General features: G+C 34.1%; 1 protein-coding gene across 1 annotated transcript in view; it reads right to left on the reverse strand.

The window, feature by feature from the left end:
• Positions 1-22,765: 22,765 nt before the first annotated feature.
• The window catches only part of LOC136032861 (kynureninase-like), a 65,770-nt gene continuing 61,478 nt past the window's right edge, over positions 22,766-27,057 (reverse strand). Inside the window, exon 9 of the mRNA XM_065713275.1 lies at positions 22,766-22,971. Coding sequence (XP_065569347.1) covers positions 22,855-22,971 — 117 coding nt within the window. The 3' untranslated portion in view covers positions 22,766-22,854. The remainder of the gene's footprint in view (positions 22,972-27,057) is intronic.

Below are 27,057 nucleotides of genomic sequence, written 5' to 3' on the forward strand. Positions count from 1 at the left end.
CCGGGACACCGGGATACAAATGACGACCGGGACACAGGGAATATAAATGACGACCGGGACACAGGGACACAACTACAACGGGGACACCGGGGGAAACAGGGGGATATAAATGACGACCGGGACACCGGGACAGGGAATGGTCGATTAGCAATCACCATCAACAAAGCTCAAGGGCAATCATTAGAATCATGAGGTATAGATCTGAATACAGATTGTTTTCCCATGGACCATTATATGTTGCATGTTCAAGAGTCGGTAAACCTGACAATCTATTTATATGCAAAGACAATGGGACAGCAAAGAATGTTGTATATTCGTAAGTTTTACGTAGTTAAAACCATATATATCTATATATATAAAAATAAGTTGTCTGTGTGTGGATCTGTGGATGGATCAGGTGACGTCATGTTTCGGCTGACGTCATGAAATTAGTTGCCATCATTTTTGCTTTGAAGGTGACGTCATTCAAGTTATATAAGACATATGTTCGCCGTCATGTTTCGGCTGACGTCATGAAATTAGTTGCCATCATTTTTGCTTTGAAGGCGTGACGTCATTCAAGTTATATAAGACGTATGTTCGCGTAGAATTCTATTAATGCTTAAGTTTATAATGACTGATGAAGATGCTCAAAGAGTCTATGCCAAAAAACTTGCTGCTGATAGAGAAAGTCAGAAAAGAAAGCGTGCCGAAGAACTACCAGAGCAACGCGAAAGCAGACTTGCTGCTAAAAGAGAAAGTGAAAAAAGAAGGCGTGCCGAGGAACTACTAGAGCAACGCAGAAGCAGACTTGCTGCTAAAAGAGAAAGTGAAAAAAGAAGGCGTGCCGAGGAATCAAAAGACCAGCAGGGAAACAGGCTTGAGGCTGATAGAGAAAGAAAGAACAGAAAGCATGCCGAGGAACTACCAGAGCAACGCAGAAGCAGACTTGCTGCTAAAAGAGAAAGTGAAAAAAGAAGGCGTGCCGAGGAACTACTAGAGCAACGCAGAATCAGACTTGCTGCTAAAAGAGAAAGTGAAAAAAGAAGGCGTGCCGAGGAATCAAAAGACCAGCAGGGAAACAGGCTTGCTGCTGATAGAGAAAGTAAGAAAAGAAAGCGTGCCGAGGAATCAGAGCAATCTGAAAGTTATCACCTGGCATTCAGGTACAACCCAGTCGATGATTATAGCTTGAGTAGATGTGTTCAAATCGGGACAATGTCTAAAATTTGTCCCTATTGCAAGGCCTTGAAATTCAATGGTGAAACAATGGGAATGTGTTGCGCCTCAGGAAAAGTTAAACTTCCTCTATTGGCTGCACCACCAGAGCCATTGAAGACTTTCCTTACTGGAACTACGTCAGAATCTAAGCGTTTTTTGTCAAAAATCAGACAATACAACTCATGTTTCCAAATGACGTCGTTTGGAGCCCAAATCGAAAATCCAGATCAATTTATGTCTACTTTCAAAGTAAAAGGGCAAATTTATCATAAAGCAGGGTCCCTTCTACCATTCTCAGGCGAGAATCATAAATTTTTACAATTGTACTTCATCAGTGATAGAAATTCTGAATTGAATGCACGTTGCGAAATTTCTCCCAACGTTGAAAGGACAATCGTTTCCCAATTGCAACATCTTTTCCACGAAAATAATAAGTTAGTGCGTCTGTTCAAAACAGCCATCGATTTGATGCCTACTGATACTCATAAAATTGTTATTTCCGCTGACAAAACGCCTCCTGGCCAACATGTGCGTAGATACAATGCTCCGACTATCGACGAAGTGGCAATCGTTATGGTCGGTGATCAGTTTTTACCTCGAGATATTATTCTACATAAGCGAAACGCTCAGTTGTTAAGAATTGCTGAAACTCATCGATGCTACGATGCCCTACAATATCCTATCATTTTTTGGGATGGAGCCGACGGCTATCACTTTAATATTAAATTGATGAATCCAGCCACTAACAAAGAAATGAATAAGAAATGCAGTGCAATGCATTATTATTCCTATAGACTAATGATTCGGCAGGATGAAGAAAATTATATTTTAAAATGCCGTGAATTGTTTCACCAATTTATGGTTGATATGTATGCTAAAATTGAATCAGAACGTTTGCTATATATCCGCCTGAATCAGACCAAGCTCCGCTCTGAACAATACATTCATTTGCGAGATGCAGTTATAAATGACGGTAATACCACAAACGTTGGAAGATTAACAATTTTACCTTCGTCATATGTTGGCAGTCCCCGTCATATGCATGAATATGCTCAAGATGCTATTGCGTATGTTCGTCTCTATGGTCGTCCAGATTTATTTATTACATTTACATGTAATCAATCTTGGGACGAGATACTGCAGCTTTTACTTCAAGGACAATCGGCGGTTCATAGGCATGACATTACGGCACGTGTCTTCCGGCAAAAGTTGAAATCACTGATAAACTACCTTGTAAAACATGAAGTGTTTGGGTCAGTGCGATGCTGCATGTACTCAGTGGAATGGCAAAAACGAGGTTTGCCACACGCACATATACTAATCTGGCTACATAAAAAAATTACTTCAAACGAAATTGATGATGTGATTTCCGCTGAAATACCTGATAAAAATGTCGATAAGGGGTTACATGATATTATTGTAAAAAATATGATACATGGACCTTGCGGTGCACTGAACGAAAATTCACCATGCATGGCCAAAGGAAGGTGCAAAAAGCAATATCCTCGACTTTTAGTACCCAAAACAATTACTGGCAATGATGGTTACCCACAATATAGAATTAGATCTACTGAAGATGGCGGTAAAACAGCAATAATAAAGAAGCGTAACGGTACCACCATCGAAGTAGATAACCAGTGGGTTGTTCCATATTCCCCTTTATTATCAAAAACATTTAATGCACACATAAACGTTGAATACTGTAACTCCGTAAAGGCAATCAAATACATATGTAAATACGTCAACAAAGGCAGTGACATGGCAGTTTTTGGCTTGCAGGCCGAAATCAAAGATTTCGATGAAATCGTGAATATCAGGCTGGAAGATACATAAGCAGTAATGAAGTTGTTTGGCAAATTCTTTCATTTCCGATACATGAACGTAGTCCAGCTGTTGTTCACTTAGCGGTACATTTACAGAATGGTCAACGTGTTTATTTCACGGAAACCAACGTGCAACAAAGAGTCCTGAATCCACCGGATACAACATTAACAGCTTTTTTTTCGCTTTGCAAAAATGATTCTTTTGCGAAAAAACTGCTGTATACTGAAGTGCCTTCGTATTACACGTGGAATACTAAAAATAAAGTATTTGAACGTCGAAAACAGGGTAAGTCAGTCGACGGCCAACCTACCATCTTCAAAGATACCACGATAGGAAGACTCTACACCGTTCACCCCAATCAACATGAATGCTTCTTTCTACGCCTGCTTTTGGTGAATGTACCCGGTCCGACATCCTTTGAGTATTTGAGGACTGTAAATGGTACTATACATGACACTTACCGTAGTGCATGCCAAGCTCTGAATTTATTGGAGAATGACCAACACTGGGATAACTGCATCAATGACGCGTGCGAAACGTCAACCCCAAGTCAAATTCGTGCATTGTTTGGCATCATTTTAACAACTTGCTCTCCATCAGCTCCTACAGATTTATGGGAAAAATATAAGTCAAAAATGTCCGAAGATATACTTCATCGAAAACAGTTAGAGACGTCAGACATGACTTTTGATTTTACATCAGAAATTTATAACTATTATAGAACTATTATAGTAGTTCTATAGTAGTTCTATAATATAACTATTATAGTTATAGAAGATTTTTGCATAAGTATGGCAAACAAACCTCTTCAGGGTTTGGGAATGCCTTCACCTAACCGTATCGCTGCTGTTTCGACATGTGTAGAATTGGATCGTGAACAAAGTTACAGTACGAGTGATCTATTGTCGTATGTACAAAATAACATTTCCAAGTTAATGTCGGAACAAAAAGACATTTATGATACGATAATGCATTGTGTCGATAACAACGTTGGAGAAATTTTCTTTTTGGATGCGCCAGGAGGTACTGGTAAAACGTTTGTGATAAAACTGATTCTGGCATCAATTCGATCTAAAAATGATATAGCGTTGGCAATTGCGTCGTCCGGAATAGCCGCAACATTGCTGCCTGGTGGAAGAACTGCTCATTCCGCTTTGAAATTGCCTCTGAACTTGCATTCTACAGAAACTCCCACGTGCAATATTTCCAAATCATCTGGGATGGGTAAAGTATTGCAGCAATGCAAACTTATTATTTGGGATGAGTGCACAATGGCACACAAAAAATCGCTCGAGGCTCTGGATCAATGCTTGAAAGATTTGCGAGGGAAGTCGAAACCCTTTGGCAGCACCTTAATATTGCTTGCGGGAGATTTCAGGCAAACATTACCTATAATACCTAGATCAACTCCTGCAGACGAAATGAATGCTTGCCTGAAAAATTCTAATTTATGGGCACACGTAAAAACATTAAAATTAACTACAAATATGCGTGTCCGATTGCAAAACGATGACTCTGGTCAAACATTTTCAGATCAATTGCTGGCAATGGGAAACGGAAAGCTCCCAGTAGACTCAATTTCAGGACGTATACAACTACCTGCTGATTTCTGTAATTTAGTGACGTCCAAAAATGAATTGATTGAAAAAGTATTTCCGAATATTCTAAAAAATTATAAAAATAATAAATGGCTAAGTGAAAGAGCGATTCTCGCACCCAAAAATATTGACGTCCACGAAATCAACAATATTGTTTTGACCAAGATTCAAGACCAGGCAGTCCTTTACAAGTCAGTCGACACAGTTTTGGAACCAAATGAAGCGGTTAATTATCCATCTGAATTTTTAAATTCCATAGATCTTTCAGGGTTTCCACCACACGTGCTACAACTAAAAATAGGCGTACCAATAATATTGTTACGTAACATAAACCCACCAAAGCTTTGCAATGGCACTCGACTTGCCGTAAAAAAAACAATGGAAAACCTAATAGAGGCCACAATCCTGACAGGGCCTTTTGAGGGTGAGGCTGTTCTTATTCCTCGCATTCCCATGATTCCAACAGATCTGCCTTTTCAATTTAAAAGATTGCAATTCCCAATTCGATTAGCATTTGCAATCACCATTAACAAAGCTCAAGGTCAATCATTAGAAAAATGTGGTATTGATCTTAATACTGATTGTTTTTCCAATGGATAATTGTACGTTGCATGTTCGAGGGTCGGTAAACCTGACAATCTATTTATATTCAGCGAGAATTGGACAGCGAAGAATGTTGTATATTCGCAAGGTTTACGTAGTTAATTTGTATTTCGGAACCAAATGAAGCGGTTAATTATCCATCTGAATTTTTAAATTCCATAGATCCTTCAGGGTGTCCACCACACCTGCTACAACTAAAAATAGGCGTACCAATAATACTTTTAAGAAATATCAACCCACCAAAGCTTTGCAATGGCACGCGACTTGCCGTAAAAAAAAAACAATGGAAAACCTAATAGATGCCACAATCTTGACAGGGCCTTATGAGGGTGAGGCTGTTCTTATTCCTCGCATTCCCATGATTCCAACGGATCTGCTTTTTCAATTTAAAAGATTGCAATTCCCAATTCGATTAGCATTTGCAACCACCATCAACAAAGCTCAAGGGCAATCACTAGAAAAATGCGGTATAGATCTTAATACAGATTGCTTTACCAATGTACAATTGTATGTTGCATCTTTGAGGGTCGGTAAACCTGACAATCTATTTATACGCACAGACAATGGGACAGCGAAGACTGTTGTATATTCACGAGTTTTACGTAGTTGATTTGTATTGTATCTATCTATCTATCTATCTATCTATATAAAAACGAGTTGTGTGTATGCATGTTTGTTTGTTTGTAAAAAGAGCGTTTGCATATGACGTCATTATTAGTACATACGGCTTTGTATATGGACAGACAATGAGAAAGCCAAGAATGTTGTATATTCGCAATTTTTACGTAGTTTGAAACACATATATAAATCTATCTATATTCACAGGTGGGACACAGGGACACAACTACAATGCTGCGTAACTAATATGGCGCGTAACTAATATGGCGCGTAACGACTTACGCGCGCGGGGGGGCTTGGGGGGGGGCGCGAAGCGCCCCCACCAACTAGGTGTTGGGGTGACCCCAACAGCTAGTATATATATATATATATATATATATATATATATATATATATATATATATATATATATATATATATATATATATATATATATATATATATATATATATCTATATATATATATATATATATATATATATATATATATATATATATATTCACAGGTGGGACATAGGGACACAACTACAATGGCGCGTAACTATTATGGCGCGTAACGACTTACGCGCGCGGGGGGGCTTGGGGGGGGGGCGCGAAGCGCCCCCACCAACTAGGTGTTGGGGTGGCGCGAAGCGCCACCCCAACAGCTAGTATAGATATATATATATATATACATATATATATATATATATATATATATATATCATGAAAAGAGAAATCACCAATGCAACAGCACAAACACAAAAAAAAAAGAGAGACAGAAGGAGAAAAGGAAGCCTGTTTTCCTAAATTAGTGATTAATATAGACCAGCACTTGAATGAGGCCTTTACCCTGCTCATCCATACAATCACATAGGTCAAACAGCATAGCCATACCCAATCAACCATAAAGAATAATCCATGGACAGGCAGTCATGTCGTCAATAAGTATAAGTCGTCATTTACCAAACAATAGAAAAAATAATATAGACAAATAACTCAGAGGCAACACCCAACATAAAGGCTCATCAGGAGAATACACTGGCCTATATAGGGTTTCACCACTTTAAATTCTCTACCCAGCACAGTGTTGTGGCTACCACAGAATATCCATGGCATCCCCGTGTCAGGTATCACCCCCAAGATACATGCCTATGAAAGAAAAAAAACAGCAAATGTAAAACAACCAAGTAAAACCAAAACAAGCTTATCCTGTTAATATATCCCTCTTTTTAGCAACAATAGGTAAACTAAATATTATAAATTTTACCAAATCACAAATATTAACACATTGCAAAAAACCTGAATGAACTAAACAATTATAGAATTCATCTTTACCATGTGGCTTTTTTTTTAAGAAAATCCGCTCAATTAGAAACACAATTCAAAATAAATGGCGCTGCGACAACATTTCTCGAACTCCGTAATTAGTTGAAAATTTCTTTAAGTATTTCTAGATAATTCTTTTGATATTTATTTAAAAGTTTGTTATAATGAAAACTAAATTTTTTAAATTGCCAAGTTAATTTATTTGCAAAAAAACCTCTTGATATCAATTTTTAGCTTAAGATTTTACATCTATTTTTAAAATCAATATAATTACTACAAATCCTTGCATAACGAAGTAACTGTGAGAAAAACACTGAATATGTGATATTTGAGTGTATATTACTTTCAGGGAATGGGAAACTAATCACTTCAAAATCAAAATCATCCGTTTTATTATACATTTTAAAACTTAATTTATTATTATCACAAATATTAATCTTTAAATCTAAGAAATGATCTTCATGACCAGCGCCATGACTAGGCTCAAGAATAAGCTCTGATGGATATATATTTTTAGAAATATCAATGAAATCATCTTGCTTTATTATTGACATGTCCCCTGTTATAACATGTTTGTAAGTAAGATTTACAAATGGGCCAAGTTGCTTACAATTACAAACCGGTTTCCAATTTATATCACTATCTAGTCTTTTTAGTATTAAATTATAATTAAAATAATTTGCCCAATAGTTTTTGAAAATTTATAAGTTAAAACTGGACTATCATTATAATTCAAATTACTAGGAAGGGCCTGTTTCACATGCCGCTGATTTAAAATTTCTGGTAAATTAATATCTTCAATCTGCTTACAAGTAAAATTAATAGGTAAATATAATCTGTTATCCTTATTACTAATCTTATCGAACTTTTTCTTTTTTGAAATAAATTTCGTTTTAGTTAGAATGCAAATTGTATCACATATTACTTTAAAATTATAATCAAGAGCTGTATTATTCTTAACAATCCAGAAAAGTTTGATTAAATTCCTCTTGGATAAATTATTTTGACATTTTATTACAGAAATCATACCCCTAGATTCAAGTAGCTGGCATAGATCTATAGAAACCATATGTACATCTAATTCATTTTTTCTATTATTTTTCCTATGTCCTCTCGATCGTTTTTTACGTTTAGTAGGACAAGTAAAAGAAAGATGGTCCATAAAACCATCAATACATTTAACAACAACATGAGACATGTCACCATATTTTGCTACACGATCATTTAGCCCAAAAGGATAAGCTGTACCAAGAGTATGGATCCAGAAATCCTCCTGTTTACGTAGTCTATTATTCTTCTCTTCTTTACTTAAATTTTCTAATTCTAAATTCTCTAAAATTGTGACAGTTATATCTGATATGGAACATTTACCATTATTACAATGTTGAACTAGATAGTTATTAGTTTTTTCATTATTAACTGTTGTCTTATGTCCAGAAAATCTTTTATATATATTATTAGTTGTTTCCCCCACATATTGTAGGCAGTATTTATTACATTCTAATAGGTAAATTACATTGGTTGTTCTACAATTAACATTACCACGTAACTTGCATGCAAAATTTTTATTATACAATGTACTCTTAACGGAAGTCCGTGGGACAAAATGATCTTGGCAAAGAAAACAACGACTTTTACATTTACTAACTTTCAAAAAATTGTTCCGAGTTCCGAGGCTAATATTTGTGTTTTGTTGCATAAAAAGTTATTGAAAATAAATTCAAAACAAACCAACATCCAAATCAAAATCTAACAATCAAAGTCCAAAAAACATGCCAAGGTCAATAGGTCAATAGGTCAATAAATACATAAACAAAAACATGAAAGAACATGAAATTTGCATAAGTGCCATCTCACCAATAATTAACAATATCAAGTTAAAAACCTGGACCAGGGTAAAGGTCTGTCGGGGAGAAAACTAAAAAAAAATTTTCTCTACCAGCACTGGATCCAACCTGGAATAATATCATGAAAAGAGAAATCACCAATGCAACAGCACAAACACACACAAAAAAAAAAGAGAGACAAAAGGAGAAAAGGAAGCCTGTTTTCCTAAATTAGTGATTAATATAGACCAGCACTTGAATGAGGCCTTAACCCTACTCATCCATACAATCACATAGGTCAAACAGCATAGCCATACACAATCAACCATAAAGAATAATCCATGGACAGGCAGTCACTAATAGGGTATTCATGACGATAAACGGCAGTTCGAAAAAGCCAAAAATTAACTATAGAAATGTTGTATTTTTGTATACCCAGCCCCTCCCCCCTCAGTTTATCGGGCCTAAAAGTGCTTCTCGCTTAGGTTGATATTTGTAGCAAATTACAGTGTGACTATTTCCACGAAAAGTCTAACCACAAAAGAGTAACAACTGTCTTCCCTACACTTAATAATTATAATGTGTTTCTTATCTTAGTCTCACCGTTATTAGTGAAAAACTCGTACATCCTTTACAGAATTGCTCAAAATTGAACTACCCGGGTTGCATGCTTATAAAGCATGAAATAATTCATCCATGTTGTTCCTTTAAAATTCGTCTGATTTTCTTGTATACCCTTTCAAGATTTTTATATGAAATTACAATTCAGTGATCCAAGATTGCTTTCTTTTGGAATATATATAAATGGAATTCTAAAACTATTATAGTAGACTATTTATTAGTTGGAAGACTCTGAACAATTTTATTTGTGTTAGTTTTGATTGATATATAAGAATAAAAGACCCCAATCATGACAAATTCAATGTTAGAATTTTTCGCATCATCTCTGGGTCTTCGTTTAAGACAAGCAATGTTTTTAATTATATAAATCTATTTAAAAGAAAATAATTTTTACCTTATTTTACGGACTTTCTTTTCACAAAATCACTTTAGGCACAGAAAAAAGTTCATTAAAATAGGGAAAAGACCTTTTATAGGGATAAGAGCTTAAAGTCAAGTTAAACATATTTTAAGAATGATAGAACATCCGTCAAAGTCGTGTTAAGGAGAGGGATTAACCCCTCCTAAAACATTTGCTCGACTCTTTAAAACGTAATAAAAATGCATAAAAACACTTTTTTCTATGAGTTTTTAAGTTTTTTTTTGTAACCTTCACTTAGAAAAATTACCCCTTCGAACACAGATCCTGGATACGGCCCTGTTAATTATGCTATTGAATTCTATCTGTCTTCTTATTACGTGTTTGTTAACAAAATACTGGTGTCCGATCGAGGGGTAAATGAGACTATTATATTGATAACCCTCTGATCCTGGGTTACTTGTTACAGGTTACTTGTACAGGCTTACTTGTAAAAGGAAGATCTTGACAAAAAAAAAGCATTCAGGTCAAATCAACCACCGTTTTTGCTGGTTGCTTTACCGTCAAATAACGAAATCAGCGGACCGACATTTTTTTAATTTCAAACTTCTTGAATTGGCTTTATAGGTAAGATACTGTTTACAATTCATAGTAAATTATTCACATATTTTTTTCAGTTAAGCAGATGAAGCCCCCTTTTGATGTTTCAAATACGTTTCGTGAAGATAGGAGAAAGAGAGATACATCTCAGTGCGACGGTGTTGACGAAATAGGATGTTATCAAGTAAGAGAAAATTATAGATCGAGAAAATATAGAATAAGTAAACAAAAAAAAACAATCCACAGCCGGAAAAAATGCGACTTATAGAGCAGTTAACATTAATTTCTTATAAACAAATATATATACATATATAGATATAGACGTATATATTATATATATATATATATATATATATATATATATATATATATATATATATATATATATATATATATATATATATATATATATATATATATATATATATATATATATATATATATATATATATATATATATACATAAACAAACATAAGTTATTCGAAAAATAAAGAAGTTTTGGGATAACGTAAGAAGAATATTATACATTTTAGCAAGCTTATACAGTAGGCCTTGGGGTACACACATGTATGTTCTTGGAATCGTTCCGAAATATCAAAACTTGTTCTTTCTTTTGCTGGCTCATAGCTTCGCTCAAAAGAGCCAATCGTGTCTTGCGGTCTTTTTGCTCACTAATAATCGTACCAGGCTTGACCATTAGACTATTTGATGCATCTAAGTATGACTTTAAAAGGGGCTGGGTTGAAAATACTTCACAGAAATAGTCCATTGGACTAAAGCACACTTTTTAACTTGGAAATAAAAGAAAATAACCTCTCTTTATCTCTTTAGTTGTCCTATATTTAAAAATTTATATTCTTCTCTTATATTTTTCCTCACCCGCAATAGCTGACCAGTTTAACCTTAAAAATGTTTTCAGCAAGCATACTGACTGGTAAATTTTCCGAATTATACTGAAATAGCTTAAAGGGATGGGGAAGCATTTATTCGGTCTCCGTTCTTCGACACGGCCAAATGGGCTAGTATGCGGATAGGAAAGTGGTTTAGAGGGCTCCCCGTGTCGTTGATATACATGAGGAAAAGGGTGGTACCCAGGATATTGCCCTGAGAAACCCCAAATTGCATCAGATGATCTTTAGATGTGACTTTGTAAAGGATAACCTTTCTAGAATGATTTGCAAAGACACTTTCAACCCCACCATCTAGTGACCGCTGATTCGTATGATTTAAGCTTTCAAAGACCTTAATGGCCACTTCTGTTGAAGAAGTTTGGAATATCAAAAGTCAGTGACGGTCATATACCGTTCAGTAACCGTCGTATAGCGGTATATAACGGTCATATTTATGAACCAGAAGCTCGATCCACTTCTGATGGTGAGCCACAAGATAATATAGGGTAGACAGTCTCTACAGGAATCCATGGCTTTGATCACTTTGTAGCCTGTTTTATTCAAGATAGTTGTCAAGTGTTGTAAAATAAATTCTCAATAGACTTCCTAAGATTACGAAACAAGAATTGGGTGGATAAACAAGCCTGTAATATTTTTTACGCTATCTGGTTTGATGACAGAGATAAAGGGCATTTTTCACGTTTAAGGAATCCAGAGCGAAAGCAGAGTCCGGCTAGCATAGCGCATAAATGTTTGGGGGAACAATGTCCGGGATGTTTTGTGGGAAAGGAAATTTAGCCACATGACTTTATCGCTTATAGAAGATCTCAGGGATGGAATCATCAATTCGGTCATTGACGTTATACGTATAATGGGGCAATTTGGGCACCTTTTCGCCCTCTTTAACAAAATTAGAAAATTTAGGGATATGCCTTACCAAGAGTCTTAGCTTTTTGGTCCTGCAACAACAATTCCTCCAACTTGGAGGGAGGAAATAGTATAGCCTTTCGTCACTAGCAGCACCTTCTTCCTCAGCATAAGTTCAAACGCATGTTTGGGAAATTTGTCATCTCTACTAAAATTGTAAATTTAGGAATTGCCTTAGCCTATGCATGAAACAAAGAAAAGAAAGGATATAACAAATGAAAAATAAAATCAATAAAATCAAATATGTGAGAAAAGAGAGTATTTTGTCAGCCAGTAGCAAAATATGAAGACAAAACACAAGCAAATATTTTGACAGGGATTTCCGCCGTGTCATCCTCAGTGCTCATAAAAAGAAAAAAAAACAAAAAAACACTCACCTTTAGAAGCGAACTCTACAAGAAGAGAAAATGAATTGCCTTACCCAAATTGTAAGCCTTATTCTACAGACCTTAAAACAATAATTTTTCCAATTTGAAAGGAGTGAATAGCGGAATATTTCACCAATACCTGTGCCTTCTTAACCTCTGTATAAAATGTGCATTATATCGCTATTCAAACATGCCTGTGTATATTTTAGGATTTGAATCAAACACTTTATTAGTCTACTGCACTTTAGTGGCCCCCCAGGCCAATCAGCACATCCCAAGGTGGTGATAGGGGAACACCCTACAGAAGTATTGGGAACCTCCATAGGGGACACGGACCAAGGGGGACCTGTACTATATATGTAGTCGTTCTCTTACTTCTTTGAAAATCCTCCTCTCCTAAAGGTTTGATTCTTTTAGAAGTTGCTACACTGCTTTTGTTAATGTGTAATTTCAACTTTTTGAAGTCAACAGGCCTTTGAGGCCTAAGCTTGGACACCGTTTCGTCACCCATAATAATATATACTTTTTCATATAGAATATTAATTGAATTTTCACACCTTAACAACCTCAATAAAACAAAAATTTCACAATATATATGTTACCATTTTTCTTTTTTTGTCCCAATTAGAAGGTACCTCTGAAACTAGGCAACTATTGGATAAAACTAACACTTCAAGGAATGTACTAGCTTCTACATTTCAATAATTAAGAACTAAAAAAAAACAATAAAATTTACAACGTACATATCCAATTACATTTTACTGCTAAATGTATTGTAGGATTATAAATTCAGAAAAACCAAGAATTCTTAAATCAAAACTAATCATAAAACGATTATAAAAAAAAACTAACATCTTTTTTAATAATTAAAATTTTTGACTTTCAATTTCATGTTAAAGAAAATATTAAAGAATCTAAGGTTAAATATGGCATCAGTCTGTTTACGGTCAAGACTGAAAATACTTTTTGAAAAACAAAATCAATAAATTAGGCACTTTTAGGAGGCTATTTCCTTAGAATTGCGCTTTAAAGTCAAAATCACGTTTATCAGTTCATTGACCTTGAGTGGATTAATGCTGTGACGACTTTATTGCAGTAGCAACAAATCAGCAAACAGAAACTCTATGAATACGTTATTATATCCACGGAGCGAAATTCTGAAGATGCAACTTAAATTCCATCAAACCACTGAAAACACAATTTAAACTCAACTTCCTTCCCTGTAGTTCCTTATTAACGAGACTTTTAACCTTCTTGTTTCGATTTCTACCATGTTGAATTACTTAATTACTGAGGTAAACTCCCTTTATATATTTTTTCTATAATCAATGTCCTTTCTATTTATTTTTCTTTGTGATTCACGTATTAGTTACGGTTAATATTGATAGAAATAGAATTTGCTCGGACGAATGACAATTTGATTAAGAACATTGAAAAAGAGGTGCAAAATCGTTTAATAAAACAAAATTCTCTATTGAAAACACCGTTTCAGAAGCCTATCAATCTATTATTGTTGAATAAACTTAAAATTTATTGCGGTCATCTAAACTCTCTCTGCCTTTCATTTTGTCTTTTATTATTAGTTGTAAATAATCACTTTTTACTCCTTAAAATCATCGATTGTAGGTTGTTTCCTTGCAAAGTATATATTTTCTTTGGTTTGTTTCTGGTTCTAATTATTTTTTAAGAAGTTTAAAATGTTTTATCGCTGCTTTTTTGGTGTGGTCCAAAAATTAGATCTAAGCAAAATTCTATATATATATATATATATATATATATATATATATATATATATATATATATATATATATATATATATATATATATATATATATATACTAGCTGTTTTATTTTGGCTTGGTGTGGGCGCTTTGCGCTCCCCCCCCCCAAACCCCCCCGCGCGCGTAAGTCGTTACGCGCCATATTAGTTACGCGCCATTGTCGTTGTGTTCCTATGTCCCACCTGTGAATATAGATATATATATATATATATATATATATATATATATATATATATATATATATATATATATATATATATATATATATGTTTTTAACTACGTAAAACTTGCGAATATACAACATTCTTTGCTGTCCCATTGTATATATATATATATATATATATATATATATATATATATATATATATATATATATATATATATATATATATATATTGTATTTTGTTTTGTTATATTTCAGGTAAGAATGTACTATGACTGGTTTCTTGTCCCTGGATCTTGTAAATGCTGGAAACAAGAGTTCTTTACTAAATATGGACGCTAGAACAAATGCGAAAGCGTAAATTATCTTGTATCATACTTTATGTGTAATATACATTTATATGTTTTTATTCCTCTAACAAATAAACCCATTAAGTTAAAATTAGTCTTTCAAAAGTCCATATGGAGAATGTTTTAGGAAACGCTACCCCAAAAGAAGCAATAAAATTTAGAATATATAGAGGAATTTAGGTTTGGCTATTCAAAGTCAGTTTGGGGTACGGATTGCAAAACTCTATACCCCATAAGTATAAAACAGGCGTATAGAAAACAGAATTATTTAATCTGTTTTTAATTATCTGTTTTAACGGTTGTAATATTTTGAGGTTTTGATTTTCTTCAAAATCTTTTTCGTCTCCTTCCTGTATATTTTAAATAAAAGAAGTTTGGGTTGTAACATAATAAAATTTTTCTTGTGTTTCAAAAGCATAAGGAAAACATTACGCAATCTGTTGGCTGTATTTGGCAGTAGGCTAAGGAAGTCTGAAGCTCATCTTGCAGCTTTTCTATAGAGCCCCATCTCCGTTTACTATTTTCCGCAAAAAATGCAAGGGAAACTTCCAATTCATTTATACTGAGAGATTACCAGATTACCCGATATTGTCATTTAGCGGATTGGCAGATAAAGTAACCTAAGAAACAGGTTTTTCCATGAAATTACCGGAAATGGAAAACTGCTACCTGTAAGTTTAGGAAATTATGCGTTTGCAGATTTGTAGAAATGTTCAAGTGAAGTGCGTCATTTGACGGCTTAATAACCTTTCCATACTCTCTTTTCAACTGCTGTGGTAAAATATGACTGTTTCGTTTTTGATCTGTTATAACAATTTTGACAAAAGGTTAAACGGGAATTAGTATTTAAGGTTGGCTAATAATTATTCTGAGTAAAATTTGTAGATTGTTGGACTGTTTCTTACAAAGGGTAGGGATTTTTAACAAAGGACTTCCACAATTCACGCATTGTTAGAAATTTCTGATGTAGGTACATGACCTGTTCGTGATCAAATGAAATTTGCTCAGAAATTCATTTGTGTAATTATGATACTAACAAAATAATATTAGTACAATAGCACTAGCCAGCTTGATATTGTTTAAGTTCGCTAAACGGCTATAAAACAAAATACTGTTACGTTTTATTTTAATATGAGAACAGATCGAGGTGAACTTAAAAAAAAGCTAAAACAATACATTAGTGTTAGTATAAAATATTGATTTATTGACGCAGTTCGCCGGGAAATGCAATGCAATCCTTATAAAGCTACAAAAGTGAAAACATTTTTTTTTTCAGAAAAGTGCAAATTATGCTCTGCCCTTGGGAGGCATAGGGGTTTTGAGTCCTACTCATGTTATTTTCTGCTTCTTTTGAGTTTGACTCGGTTATTTATTGTAATTTCTCTTCGTGTCGGTTTCATGCCCCAAGAATATGGTATTTCAACTATTTACTTACTATTAAGAGAAGAGCCAATCGAATCAATCATAAGGTCTTTAGCGTCACCAACTAAAAGACTCCATCATTTGGCTCCATCATTTGAGGTATTTATAAATGACATCAGCGTTTAGCTCGTAGCCCCTAAGATGAAAAGCTTTTAAGTTTCACCAGGTCTGAAACAGAGAACCTGCAAAATATTACTGTTGAACCCACTTGGAACAAGCTTCAAATCTGGGGCCTGAAAATGGGAATCTGGGTTTGACAGGCTTCAGTAAAAACTCTCCTGATTCCATAGGACTTCAGATCAACATTATCCACTATCCTCATAATATTCACTAGAGGCAAATGTAAAGTAGAATTGCATCTTTTTAGTCTGTAATTGATGCAAAATATGAGCTCCTCATCATCAACAAATAGTCATGAAAGAAAATACAAAATGTTGCACAGCGATGATTCGGTATGAAAGTCAAATTTGAATCAGATAACGACGTAAAATGTTAAAATTCAAATCTTGCTGTGTATTTTTTTTTTTTACAAATTCTTCGCTTGAAGAATTTAATATTCCAATTAATAAAAAATTTAATTATATGGAATTTTACTAAAGGAAATTCAGCTTTTTTTTTATCAATAGCAGTCATGTTTTTGAATTACATGTAAACTGATATCATTTTTTTATTTTTAAGCACGACAAACTATTCTTCTTCCTAACGCAAATTTCAAAGGCCTTTGAGAAGTCGTGAAAGATCTATATGAATATCGAAGAGATTTCTATTTTAAAATCGGAATAGATCAGCTTCTTGTCTTCAAATCCTTAAAAATATTGTGATGTAATTTTGAGGCTAGGGTATAAACTGCAAAAGGACGAATTACACCTTATTGAGTACTGAATTGAAGCACAATAAACAAATAACTAATTCCTCGAGGCTCTGTTCTTGGATCATTTCTGTTTTTGATTTATGTTAATGGCCTTATAGATGCGGTTAAGAAACAGAAACCTTAAGTTTGCTGTTGACTATATTATTCAGAATCATTCAATGCAAAACAAAATCCATCGCTTTAGTAGGATGAAGACGCCCTCATTGCTTTTGCTGATGACAACCACTTGATACTGTAGTTGGAACTGAGTCTGAGATGCTTCCCAAACTAGTGGACTTTTTTTTAGAGAGTCGTCCGCTGGTTTGATATTAATTATCTTGCCCTAAATGTTGCTAAGTCAATTTATTTAAATTTTTCGTGTATTTCTTTCTCTGGCATGTCCTCAACTTACTAATATCCAGCTGTCAAGGGGTTCTCTCAGTAGACTCAAGGATCAGTTTGTCCGATTTCTCGGTAATCTTCTCGATGAGAATCTTTCATTCAAGCATCATATTGGACTAATTATGTTGGACTCGAAATTTTGAGGAAGCTAAAACATATTTTCCTGGATCAGTTTTAAAAATTCTGTTTCATTGCTAAGTTCAGTCCTACGTGTCTTTTCGCCCTACTGTATGGATCTCAACTTTTTCCACTTTTTTGAAACCTATTTCTAAGTTATATGATAAAGCAAAGAGGCTTACAAAGTTAATAAATTTTTCTTCAACAAACCCGGCTAGCCCATTACCTGATTTGCAGTCATTTACATTCTTTCTTGTGTGTCTTTCACTTTTCATCAGCTCCATGGTGATGTCCCGTAGCAATTTAAATTACTCCTCCTTTTGTCACTCATAGGTCTGCGTATAATCTTCACAATCAAGGAATATTAGTATTTTATTCACTCCGTCGGTAATATTTGATTTTAATTCATTAAAGGCTTGTCATATCCTTTGGCCCTGCCTCTGTCAGCTCAATAATTTCACTCGTATGGTACTTTCAAAATAATCATAAGATTTTTAATGTCTTGATGACTTCTGTTTATTCTGTTTTTTTTTGGGTCGGGTTACTCTTACCTGGGTTAGAATTTTTTGTTGTGAGGGGCCTTTGACCTATTATCAGCATTTCTCCTGACTTTGCTTCAAATATGTAATTGGAAATATTTTTAATTCATGCGATAGTCCTCTGTATTTTTTTTTCGGAGGGGGATTCTATTTTGTTGGTTTTTTGTTGTTGTTTTTTTTTGGGGGGGAGGGGGGGGTGGGTATTAAAGTTTCTTAATGTTAGAGTCTATCATACACTGTATTTTTTTTTCTCTTGTGTTGAGTCTCTTAAAGGCGCAAATGTTTTTTTTTTTATTATGTAAGTGTATAAATGTTGTTTTTAATGTATTAGTATCATTTTCATTTCTTCCCAGTTTTTTTCCTGGCCATAGAGCCTTACGTTGAACCTTAAGTCTATGTTGAAATGTATATGTTTGTAACTTATTGGTTGAATGAATTGATTGATTGATTGATGGTTTCATTAATTGAACCATATGATTTGTCTTTGGAAAAGGTCTCTAGACTTTGATGTAAATCAAACATAAGAAAACAAGTTTTTTCAACTGAGAGTAAGCAGCAACACCAAAACTTAAAAAGAACAGAAATTATTACATATATGGGGGATTGCCCCTCCTCAGTACCTCGCTCTTTACACTAGAGTTTGACTTTTTGTTCCAATTATTTATGAATGACTCCTGAAACACACGGGTCGTTTAATCAGAATCCAAAGCTTCTTTAAAGGTTCTTAAAAAACTTTAGCGTAAAGAGCGAGGCGTTGAGGAGGGGGCATCTCCCCAATTGACGTAATAGCTTATGTTCGTTTTAAGTTTCAATCCTGCTCATCCAGATCTCCCTCCATTGAAAATTCCCTCTCCATTAAAACCACCAGGTGTTTGAGGGTATTTCCCCCTTTTTTCAAAAATTAGGCAAAATTAATAAGGCTAATAACTTTTGATGGGTAATATTAAGCTTTATTTGTTTTATGTATTGTGAATAAGGATCAGAATTTGATCCTTTTGATGTATCTATTGTTATCATGATTCGGTTTCTTAGAGTTTTGGCTACTTAGAGTTGCATCGCTCCTTGCTTTTGAAGTGTGGTCACATTTTTGTTGTTTTTCATTTCATGGAATTAACTGACTTGACAATACTCCCCCAGAATTTCTTTTAAAAATGTAGTGGAGGTTTTCTTGGAAAGGGGGTCCTTCCCCTGCCCAGTTGATACCCCTGTTTGTCCTCAGAGTAAAACGAAAGAAAAGGTGATTTAACCTGTAAAATTCACTACATTGGAGAATGTTCTTTGACTTAATATGCATCATGAGTGATCAGCTGAAATCGTGACATTCCACTCCCTAAATTACAGAAATATGTAAATTTTAAATCAATGCTTGCCTGCGACAGAGTGAAAGGAATAGGACCTCCTTCTGAAATGATTTAACTATGATTCAAAAATTTTATTTCTCAAAACCTTCTCAGAAATGGATTTATGTTCGACCAAATATTTTTCAGCTCAAAACTATTCGCAGTATATTCCATTTGAAAAAATTTTCAGCAAAGTTTGGGTTACGGACACCATGCAAAATTGTGCTCCTCCGGTTACATCAAGGATACCACTTGACTTACAGCTATCTACAGAGGATATCAAACAGTTCGTGGTAACGAACTGTAGTAAGGAGCGACCCGGCTCAATAGTAACTAAAACTCTAAAAAATGGAATTTTGATACCAATAGTTACATCAAAAAATCACATTTTAATGCTGATTTTAAATATATAAGTTTCATCAAGGTCAGTTGTACTCATCAAAAGTTACGAGCCTGAGAAAATGTGCCTAGTTTTAGAAAATAGGGGGAAACACCCCCTAAAAGTCATACAATCTTAACGAAAAGCACACCATTATATTCAACGTATCAGAGAACCTTATTGTAGAAGTGTCAAGTTCCTATCTACAAAAATGTAGAATTTCGCATTTTTTGCCAGAAGACAGATCACGGATGCGTGTTTATTTGTTTGTTGTTTTTTTTTCCCAGAGGTGATCGTATCGACTGAGTGGTCCTAGAATGTTGCTAGAGGGCTCATTATAACAGGAATTAAAAGTTATAGTGCCCTTTTTAAGTGACCAAAAAATTGGAGGGCACCTAGGCCTCCTCCCACGCTCATTTTTTTCCAAAGTCACCGGATGGAAATTCTGAGATAGCCATTTTATTCACCATAGTCGAAAAACCTATTAACTATGTCTTTGGGGATGACTTACTCCCCCGCAGACCCGTGGGAGGGGCTGCAAGTTACAAACTTTGACCTGTGCTTTCATACAGTAATGGTTAGTGGGAAGTGTACAGACGTTTTCAGGGGGATTTTTTGGTTTAGGGGGTAGAGTTGAGGGGGGGGGTTACGTTGGAGGATATTTCGATGGAGAAACTTCTCACGGGGGGAGAGAATTTCAATGAAGGGGGCGCAGGATTTTCTAGCATTATTTGAAAAACAATGAAAAAATAAATATGAAAAGTTTTTTCTTCTGAAAATAAGGAGCAGCATTAAAACAAAACGAACAAAAATTATTACGCATATGAGGGGTTTACCTCCTCGTTATACCTCACTTTTTACGCTAAAGTATTTTTAGTAATTTCAACTATTTATTCTACGGCCTTTGTGATTCAGAGATCATTCTTAAGGAATTGGGGCAAAACCCAAGCTTTAGTGTAAAGAGCGAGGTATCGACGAGGGTTGAACCACTCGTATACGCAATAAAAACATACGAATATAGAAGTTCGTTACGTATGTTTTTTACCAATGAAAACGTTTGTAAAAAATTAAAAGTTCTAGTTTTTTTTTTAAGTAATCAAAAACTTGGAGGGCAACTAGGCCTCCTCCCTTGTTTCTTTTTTCTCAAAATCTTCCGATTAATTTCAATTAATCGGAAACGTCCAAAATTAAATAAAAAAAACAAGTTTTTTTAAATGGAAGTAAGGAGCAACATTAAGACTTAAAACGAACAGAAATTAATCCGTATATGAAAGGGGCTTTTCCTCCTCAACGCCCTGCTCTTTACGCTAAAGTTTCTTACTGTTTTAAAAATAGAGTTAAGAGAAAGAGTCAAACTTTAGCGTAAAGCGCAAGGCGTTGAGGAGGAAAAGCCCCTTTTATATACGGATTAATTTCTGTTCGTTTTAAGTTTTAATGTTGCTCTTTACTTTCATTTAAAAAAACTTGTTTTTTTTATTTAATTAACACATAGAAATCCACCTCAACTATTAGAGGTTTTTAGTAGGGAGATAATCAATTTTAGAGTAGAAGTAGATTTTTGGTTTCGCAATAATGTACAAGAAACTCTTTAACACTATTTATTATTTTGACTAGCAAACACCAGTCTGTTACACAAGATACAGCAACTATAACAGCACAACAAAATATAAAACATCGTGAGAAACGGGTGACCGTTCTATGTAGAAGTTGGATTTGGGAGGGGAAAGAATTCTAATGGGGCATCTGTCACACTTTGGTTTTCAGTCAATATAGACTGAAAATTCTTGCGTGATCCCTTCTCGAAAGCAAGCGAAGCATACTTGTTGTTCTGTTGTTGTGTGTATGGGGGGGGGTTCACAGGTAGGTTTTACTTTGGTAATTTAGTTCCACACATTTAAAATTCATAAGTGATTTTGGTTTAAAAAGGTACATTATGCTTACTTTTATCTATTATACCTAATTTTGAAAGAGCTGAAATGCAGCAATTTTGAAATTCGTTTTGATTTCAATAAAACGTGTTTTTCTGGGATTCTTAAGCTTGTTGGTCAAGAGGTAGGGGAAGGGTGTGTTGCCCCACCCCAATCAAAAATCTTTGGTCCATTCCTCCTAGATTTTGACAATACATTTTTTCTGTATTATTTTGGAAAAATGGCTTCTTTTGGCAGTTTCATAGGGAAAAAATGATTCCCAAATTAAAAAAAAAATATTCTGCCATGCCCAATGATTTTCTTAAATTTACACAACCAGTTTAATTCTGGTGCCAGGTTTAAAGTTAGCAATCTCGGACAACCTAATAAATAAAAGTTTTAGTAGAAATCAAACACGATTTTGAAATATCTACTTTGTACTATGAAATATCTACTATCAAAATAAGCACTATCATGTTAAATAAATTATTTTTGAATTTAAAATTGTTATTGAATTCTTTTTAAACTAGCCTTACCACAGTAAAGTGCAATGATGCTAATGCAGAATAGTCACTCTTCAAGCTAGATGATATTTTTTGTTGATTTCAAACCTCGCGAGAATATGGTAATAGATGAATTGAAGTCCAATGTAAAAAATAAAAATTTTCAGGACGCCCCGAAATGCCCTAACTATATTTATGTACAATAATAGCTCAGTCCCCGTCCCATATACGTTGACTAAAGCAGTAAAAAAAAAGGCTAAAATAAATAAACAACTTAACAAAGCTTTTATTACATGTACTATAACAGAATAATATAAAATCCTTACAAAGTAACAAGAAAAACCGAGCATAGAATTCCACTAGCTCTCAGCTTCAAGGACTTCCTTGAGGATGATAACAAATCGATAGACTTCTTCATATTTGTTGTAGAGTGGAGTAGGAGCGATTCGCATTACTGAGGGAAGTCTTACATCACACTACAAAGATAAGAAAAATAAGTTTTTTAAAGCAGAAACACGAGAAGTCAAACTTAAAACGAATAGAAATTATTATGAAAAAAACGGCTTGAAACCAACATTAAATACCAAGAATAGTCGACACAAGTTCAAAACGAACACAAAGTACAACAATTAAAAGGCAAGAAAAAAATTACAGAAGAAGAAATCGAATAGCGTCAAAACTTACTATCTCGATTGTGTATTTAAAAACAGAAATTTCAATATACTACGATGAATTTTCAGTAGTGCTAACAGTAGCCGCGATATAACTTGAGCCACTACCTCTTCCTGAGATAACTGGAACGCGAATCCTAGAAAAGTGACTCTCGCCTGCCATTACCCAATATAATGAATTATTTGTCGTCACTGTTGAATATATAAAAAAAAGACAAGAATTTAGAAATCATAAAAAGCGACAATTATGTCGCTATTCTTGTTTGTAATATTTTACTTGCAAATCTTTTAGGGTCAGGCATGGTTTCTCTTGATGTGCCAGTAATATTTAATTGATAGTGATATTAGTGAAATCCTATAATCAGAGTTTAATGAATTTGGGCGAAATACTGTTTTAAATTAGTCAGTTTTTTCAAAATATTTTGATGGTGATAATGAAAACATTTCTATTAATTCTTTTACTCTAGAAATGAATATTTATTTTTAAATGAGCAGATAAATAAAATCTGAATACAAGGAGAATATCAATTTGGAATTCCAAGAACTTGAGGAATCAGGAGATTGAAATTTTTCAACAGCTTTAGATGCAGATATTTTTAGCCTTTCTAGGAATTTTTTGATGAGCTTGCAATTGAAAAATACCCACGCCAAGATTATCAATTTTTACTTGTTGGTCGGAATAGACGAAAACATTTGAGTTTTTATAGGTTGCAATTGAAGTTATTTACCATATTTTGTCAAATAGTTAAATAAAATTTAATCATCATTTTGACAATATCTCTCTACGCTGCATAAAATATTACATTCACCTGCCAAGTAGAAAAAGTCCCAATTTAAGCCTTGTCAGGAAATCGCTTGAGGAAGGAGGAGGGGGGGGCAAATGCTACCAAGAGCTTTATTTTCACTAATTTTAGATACCAATATTTCTGTTTTTTAATTTATAAAATCCACGATATTTCAATGTATTTAAACATAGCCACATAGAAGATCAGAAACCACAAAGAATTTCTATCCATATGAATAATACCTATTTCGTCCATAAAAATATCTGTAGTAAAAATACTATTAAGGACTTATTTAACAATACCCACTGTTCATCACTAATTTTGACCATATGTTCAAATTTTGTCCCAATCTTTTATTGTAATCCGACATTTTAATTCTTAAGCAAAAAAAAATTGAAAAATAGGAGCGTTATCAAGCAACTTACAATAACTGATATATACAATTTAACAACAAGAAACCAAGGGTTTAAATGGCCGGTACCCCACAGCATATCTTAATTAGGCCTGGGTATGATCTGAAGAACAAACAATTTTTTTCAATTGAAAGTAAGGAGCAGCTTTAGAACATAAAAGAAGAGAAATTATTTCTCTTATGAGGGAGGCTATCCTCCCTCACTCCCAGCTCTTTACTGTAAAGTTTGACTTTTTGTCCAAATTTTTTAAAATTTGCTCAAACACAGGGGCTATTCAATTGGGAAAATTACTTTTTTAAAGCGCTTGAAAACTTTAGCTTAACGAATGAGGAGTTGAGGAGGGGGAAGTTCCCCTTATATAGGTAATAATTTCAGTTTGTTGTAAGCTTTAAATTCGCTCCTTACTTTCGGTTAAAAAAACTTGTTTTTTTATTTAACTACACTTCATGAAACTATTAATTTATGAAAACGAAAACGGTCAATATTTCAACCCTATCTGAAGGCGCTACGTAACTTAAAGTAAAAGCATATAGTAATAAAAAAAGTAATTACAAAAGAATGCACAGTACAATAGCCTACTTATGAAAAATAAGACAAGAACTCCTAAAGTTCAGTTTTATTAAGCAATGTCGTAAGTTTGACTCGTCTCCCTTTCGTCTCGTCATAACATTTTATAGTTCGCGGTTTCTAGGGAGCCATGGCCCCTCTTGTTTTCTCCTCCCCGTGGGTGCCCTTGTCTTGAGTCATAGTTACTAAACCTTTCAACTATGTTGAACCATAGGACCATCCCAAATTTCGATCGGAAGTGTCTGGGAAAAAAGGGAGCACAGAGGGGGGGGACTAGGAGCTCCCCAGCCCTTTGGACGCTTAAAAAAGCCCTTGAACTTTTAATTTCCGTTTGAATGAGCCATTTCCGGATTATCTAGAATCATCCGTTCGATACAATCAATCCTGAAAAAAAAAAAAAACATGCGTCCGTGATAATTCTTGTGGCGAAAATCGACATTTCGCATTATTATATATATGAGCTAGAAACCTCTACAGTAAGGTTCTCTAATTTGCTAAATCTTATGACAAAAATTCTCCTATTTTTCAAAAATTTTGCAAATTTTCTCACACTCTTAACTTTTGATGAATAACATTAAACTTAACGAATTTTGTATGTTTGGATAAGAAGCCAAAGCTTTTGATGAATTAAATTTTTGACCTCGCATTCATATTTATAGTTCATGTTTTCGCTCATGTATATCTCTTAATAGATGGGGAATTGCACGTGTAATACTAGTATTTAAATGAGACCAGGCTAATACATGCGTGCTGTCCCAGTGCAGTCTTGCCACCATTCATTATTCAAGGTACTAGAAAATATTTTCAGTGGGTGAGGGGTCCTAATTATTTAGATGACAGAAATTTTTCCCTATCACTTTGAAACTAGGGGAGGCTTTTCGACAGAACTAACCGTTGCACCTCTTTTATTAGAAAGAAAATTCTCATGTAGATAGTAATTTTAGTGTTTCTACTGTTTGGTATGACATTAAAAAAGCATTTTATATTTTTAACCATGAAATTCTTTTCTTTTTTTTTTAAACCTAAAATTCGGTATAACAAGGAAAGGGAGGTCATAAAATCATATCTTTATGGATGTAAGCTTAATGTAGATATTAATGGACATTTGAATAATTGAAATGCCATTAATAGTATTACTGCCCTGCAAGGTTAAATATTAGGCCCCCATTTATTTTTTAAATATATTAATGATCTTCCACGATTTACAGGATAATAATAGTCTTCCAATTCCTTTTGCAGATGACACAACTGTGCCTGTTAAAAAGAAGGATTTATTTACATCTATTGAAGATTTGACTATAAGTTTTACTTTCATAACTCAGCTGGTAAGCATAAGATTAGTCGTATCATATCGATATCGATATGTCGTATCAAATCGATGTTTAGATACTTTTATTGGTCCCTTCAAGTCATTCAAAAACCGTATTGGTCATTTAGGGATAAACCTTTCATAGAATTTTTGGTCCTCCATCTTTTAAAAATTACTTCATTATCTTATTAATAATTTATCATTCGTGAATGCTTTTTATTTGAGTTATTTTTCAATGATTTATCTTATTAATTTGTGGACACACATAAAACTACTACAGATACTTCAAAATGAAGCAGTGAGACCAGCCATCGACCTTCCAAATTTTGAAACATATCAGAAACAGAAACACTATTCTTTCTTGAATTTGTTAGATTTAAAACATTTAACAGAAGCTAATATTTCCCCATGGCATTTTCAAATACAAAGTTGTGGTAGTTATTAAAAAAATATGTTCTGATTCCCCCCCCCCCTCCCCCCCCCTTCTTTGACTCTTAGGCACAGAACAAATTGGATTCCTTCTGTTAATTCTGAGAAGTTTAGATTTTCAATTATATACCAATTATCGTTATTCCCAGCTAAATATTAGTGGAACAAAGGATTCCGATTGAGTAATCTCGACTACCTCGACTGAAGTGAAGGGAGAAATATTAAAGATTGTTTTTTTTTGCCTGCGGTTTTTGAAAATGAGGATTGAGATGCATCAATTTTGTTTTGTTTTATTTTGTACCCACGTTGAGATGGTCTCCCTTTCCCTCTTATCCATCATCTTTTTAGTATATCTTTGTATATAATGATTTGCTTTTTCCATTAAACA

This window comes from Artemia franciscana, chromosome 11 (assembly GCF_032884065.1).
Source record: "Artemia franciscana chromosome 11, ASM3288406v1, whole genome shotgun sequence".
In the NCBI taxonomy this organism is placed as follows: Eukaryota; Metazoa; Arthropoda; class Branchiopoda; order Anostraca; family Artemiidae; genus Artemia; species Artemia franciscana.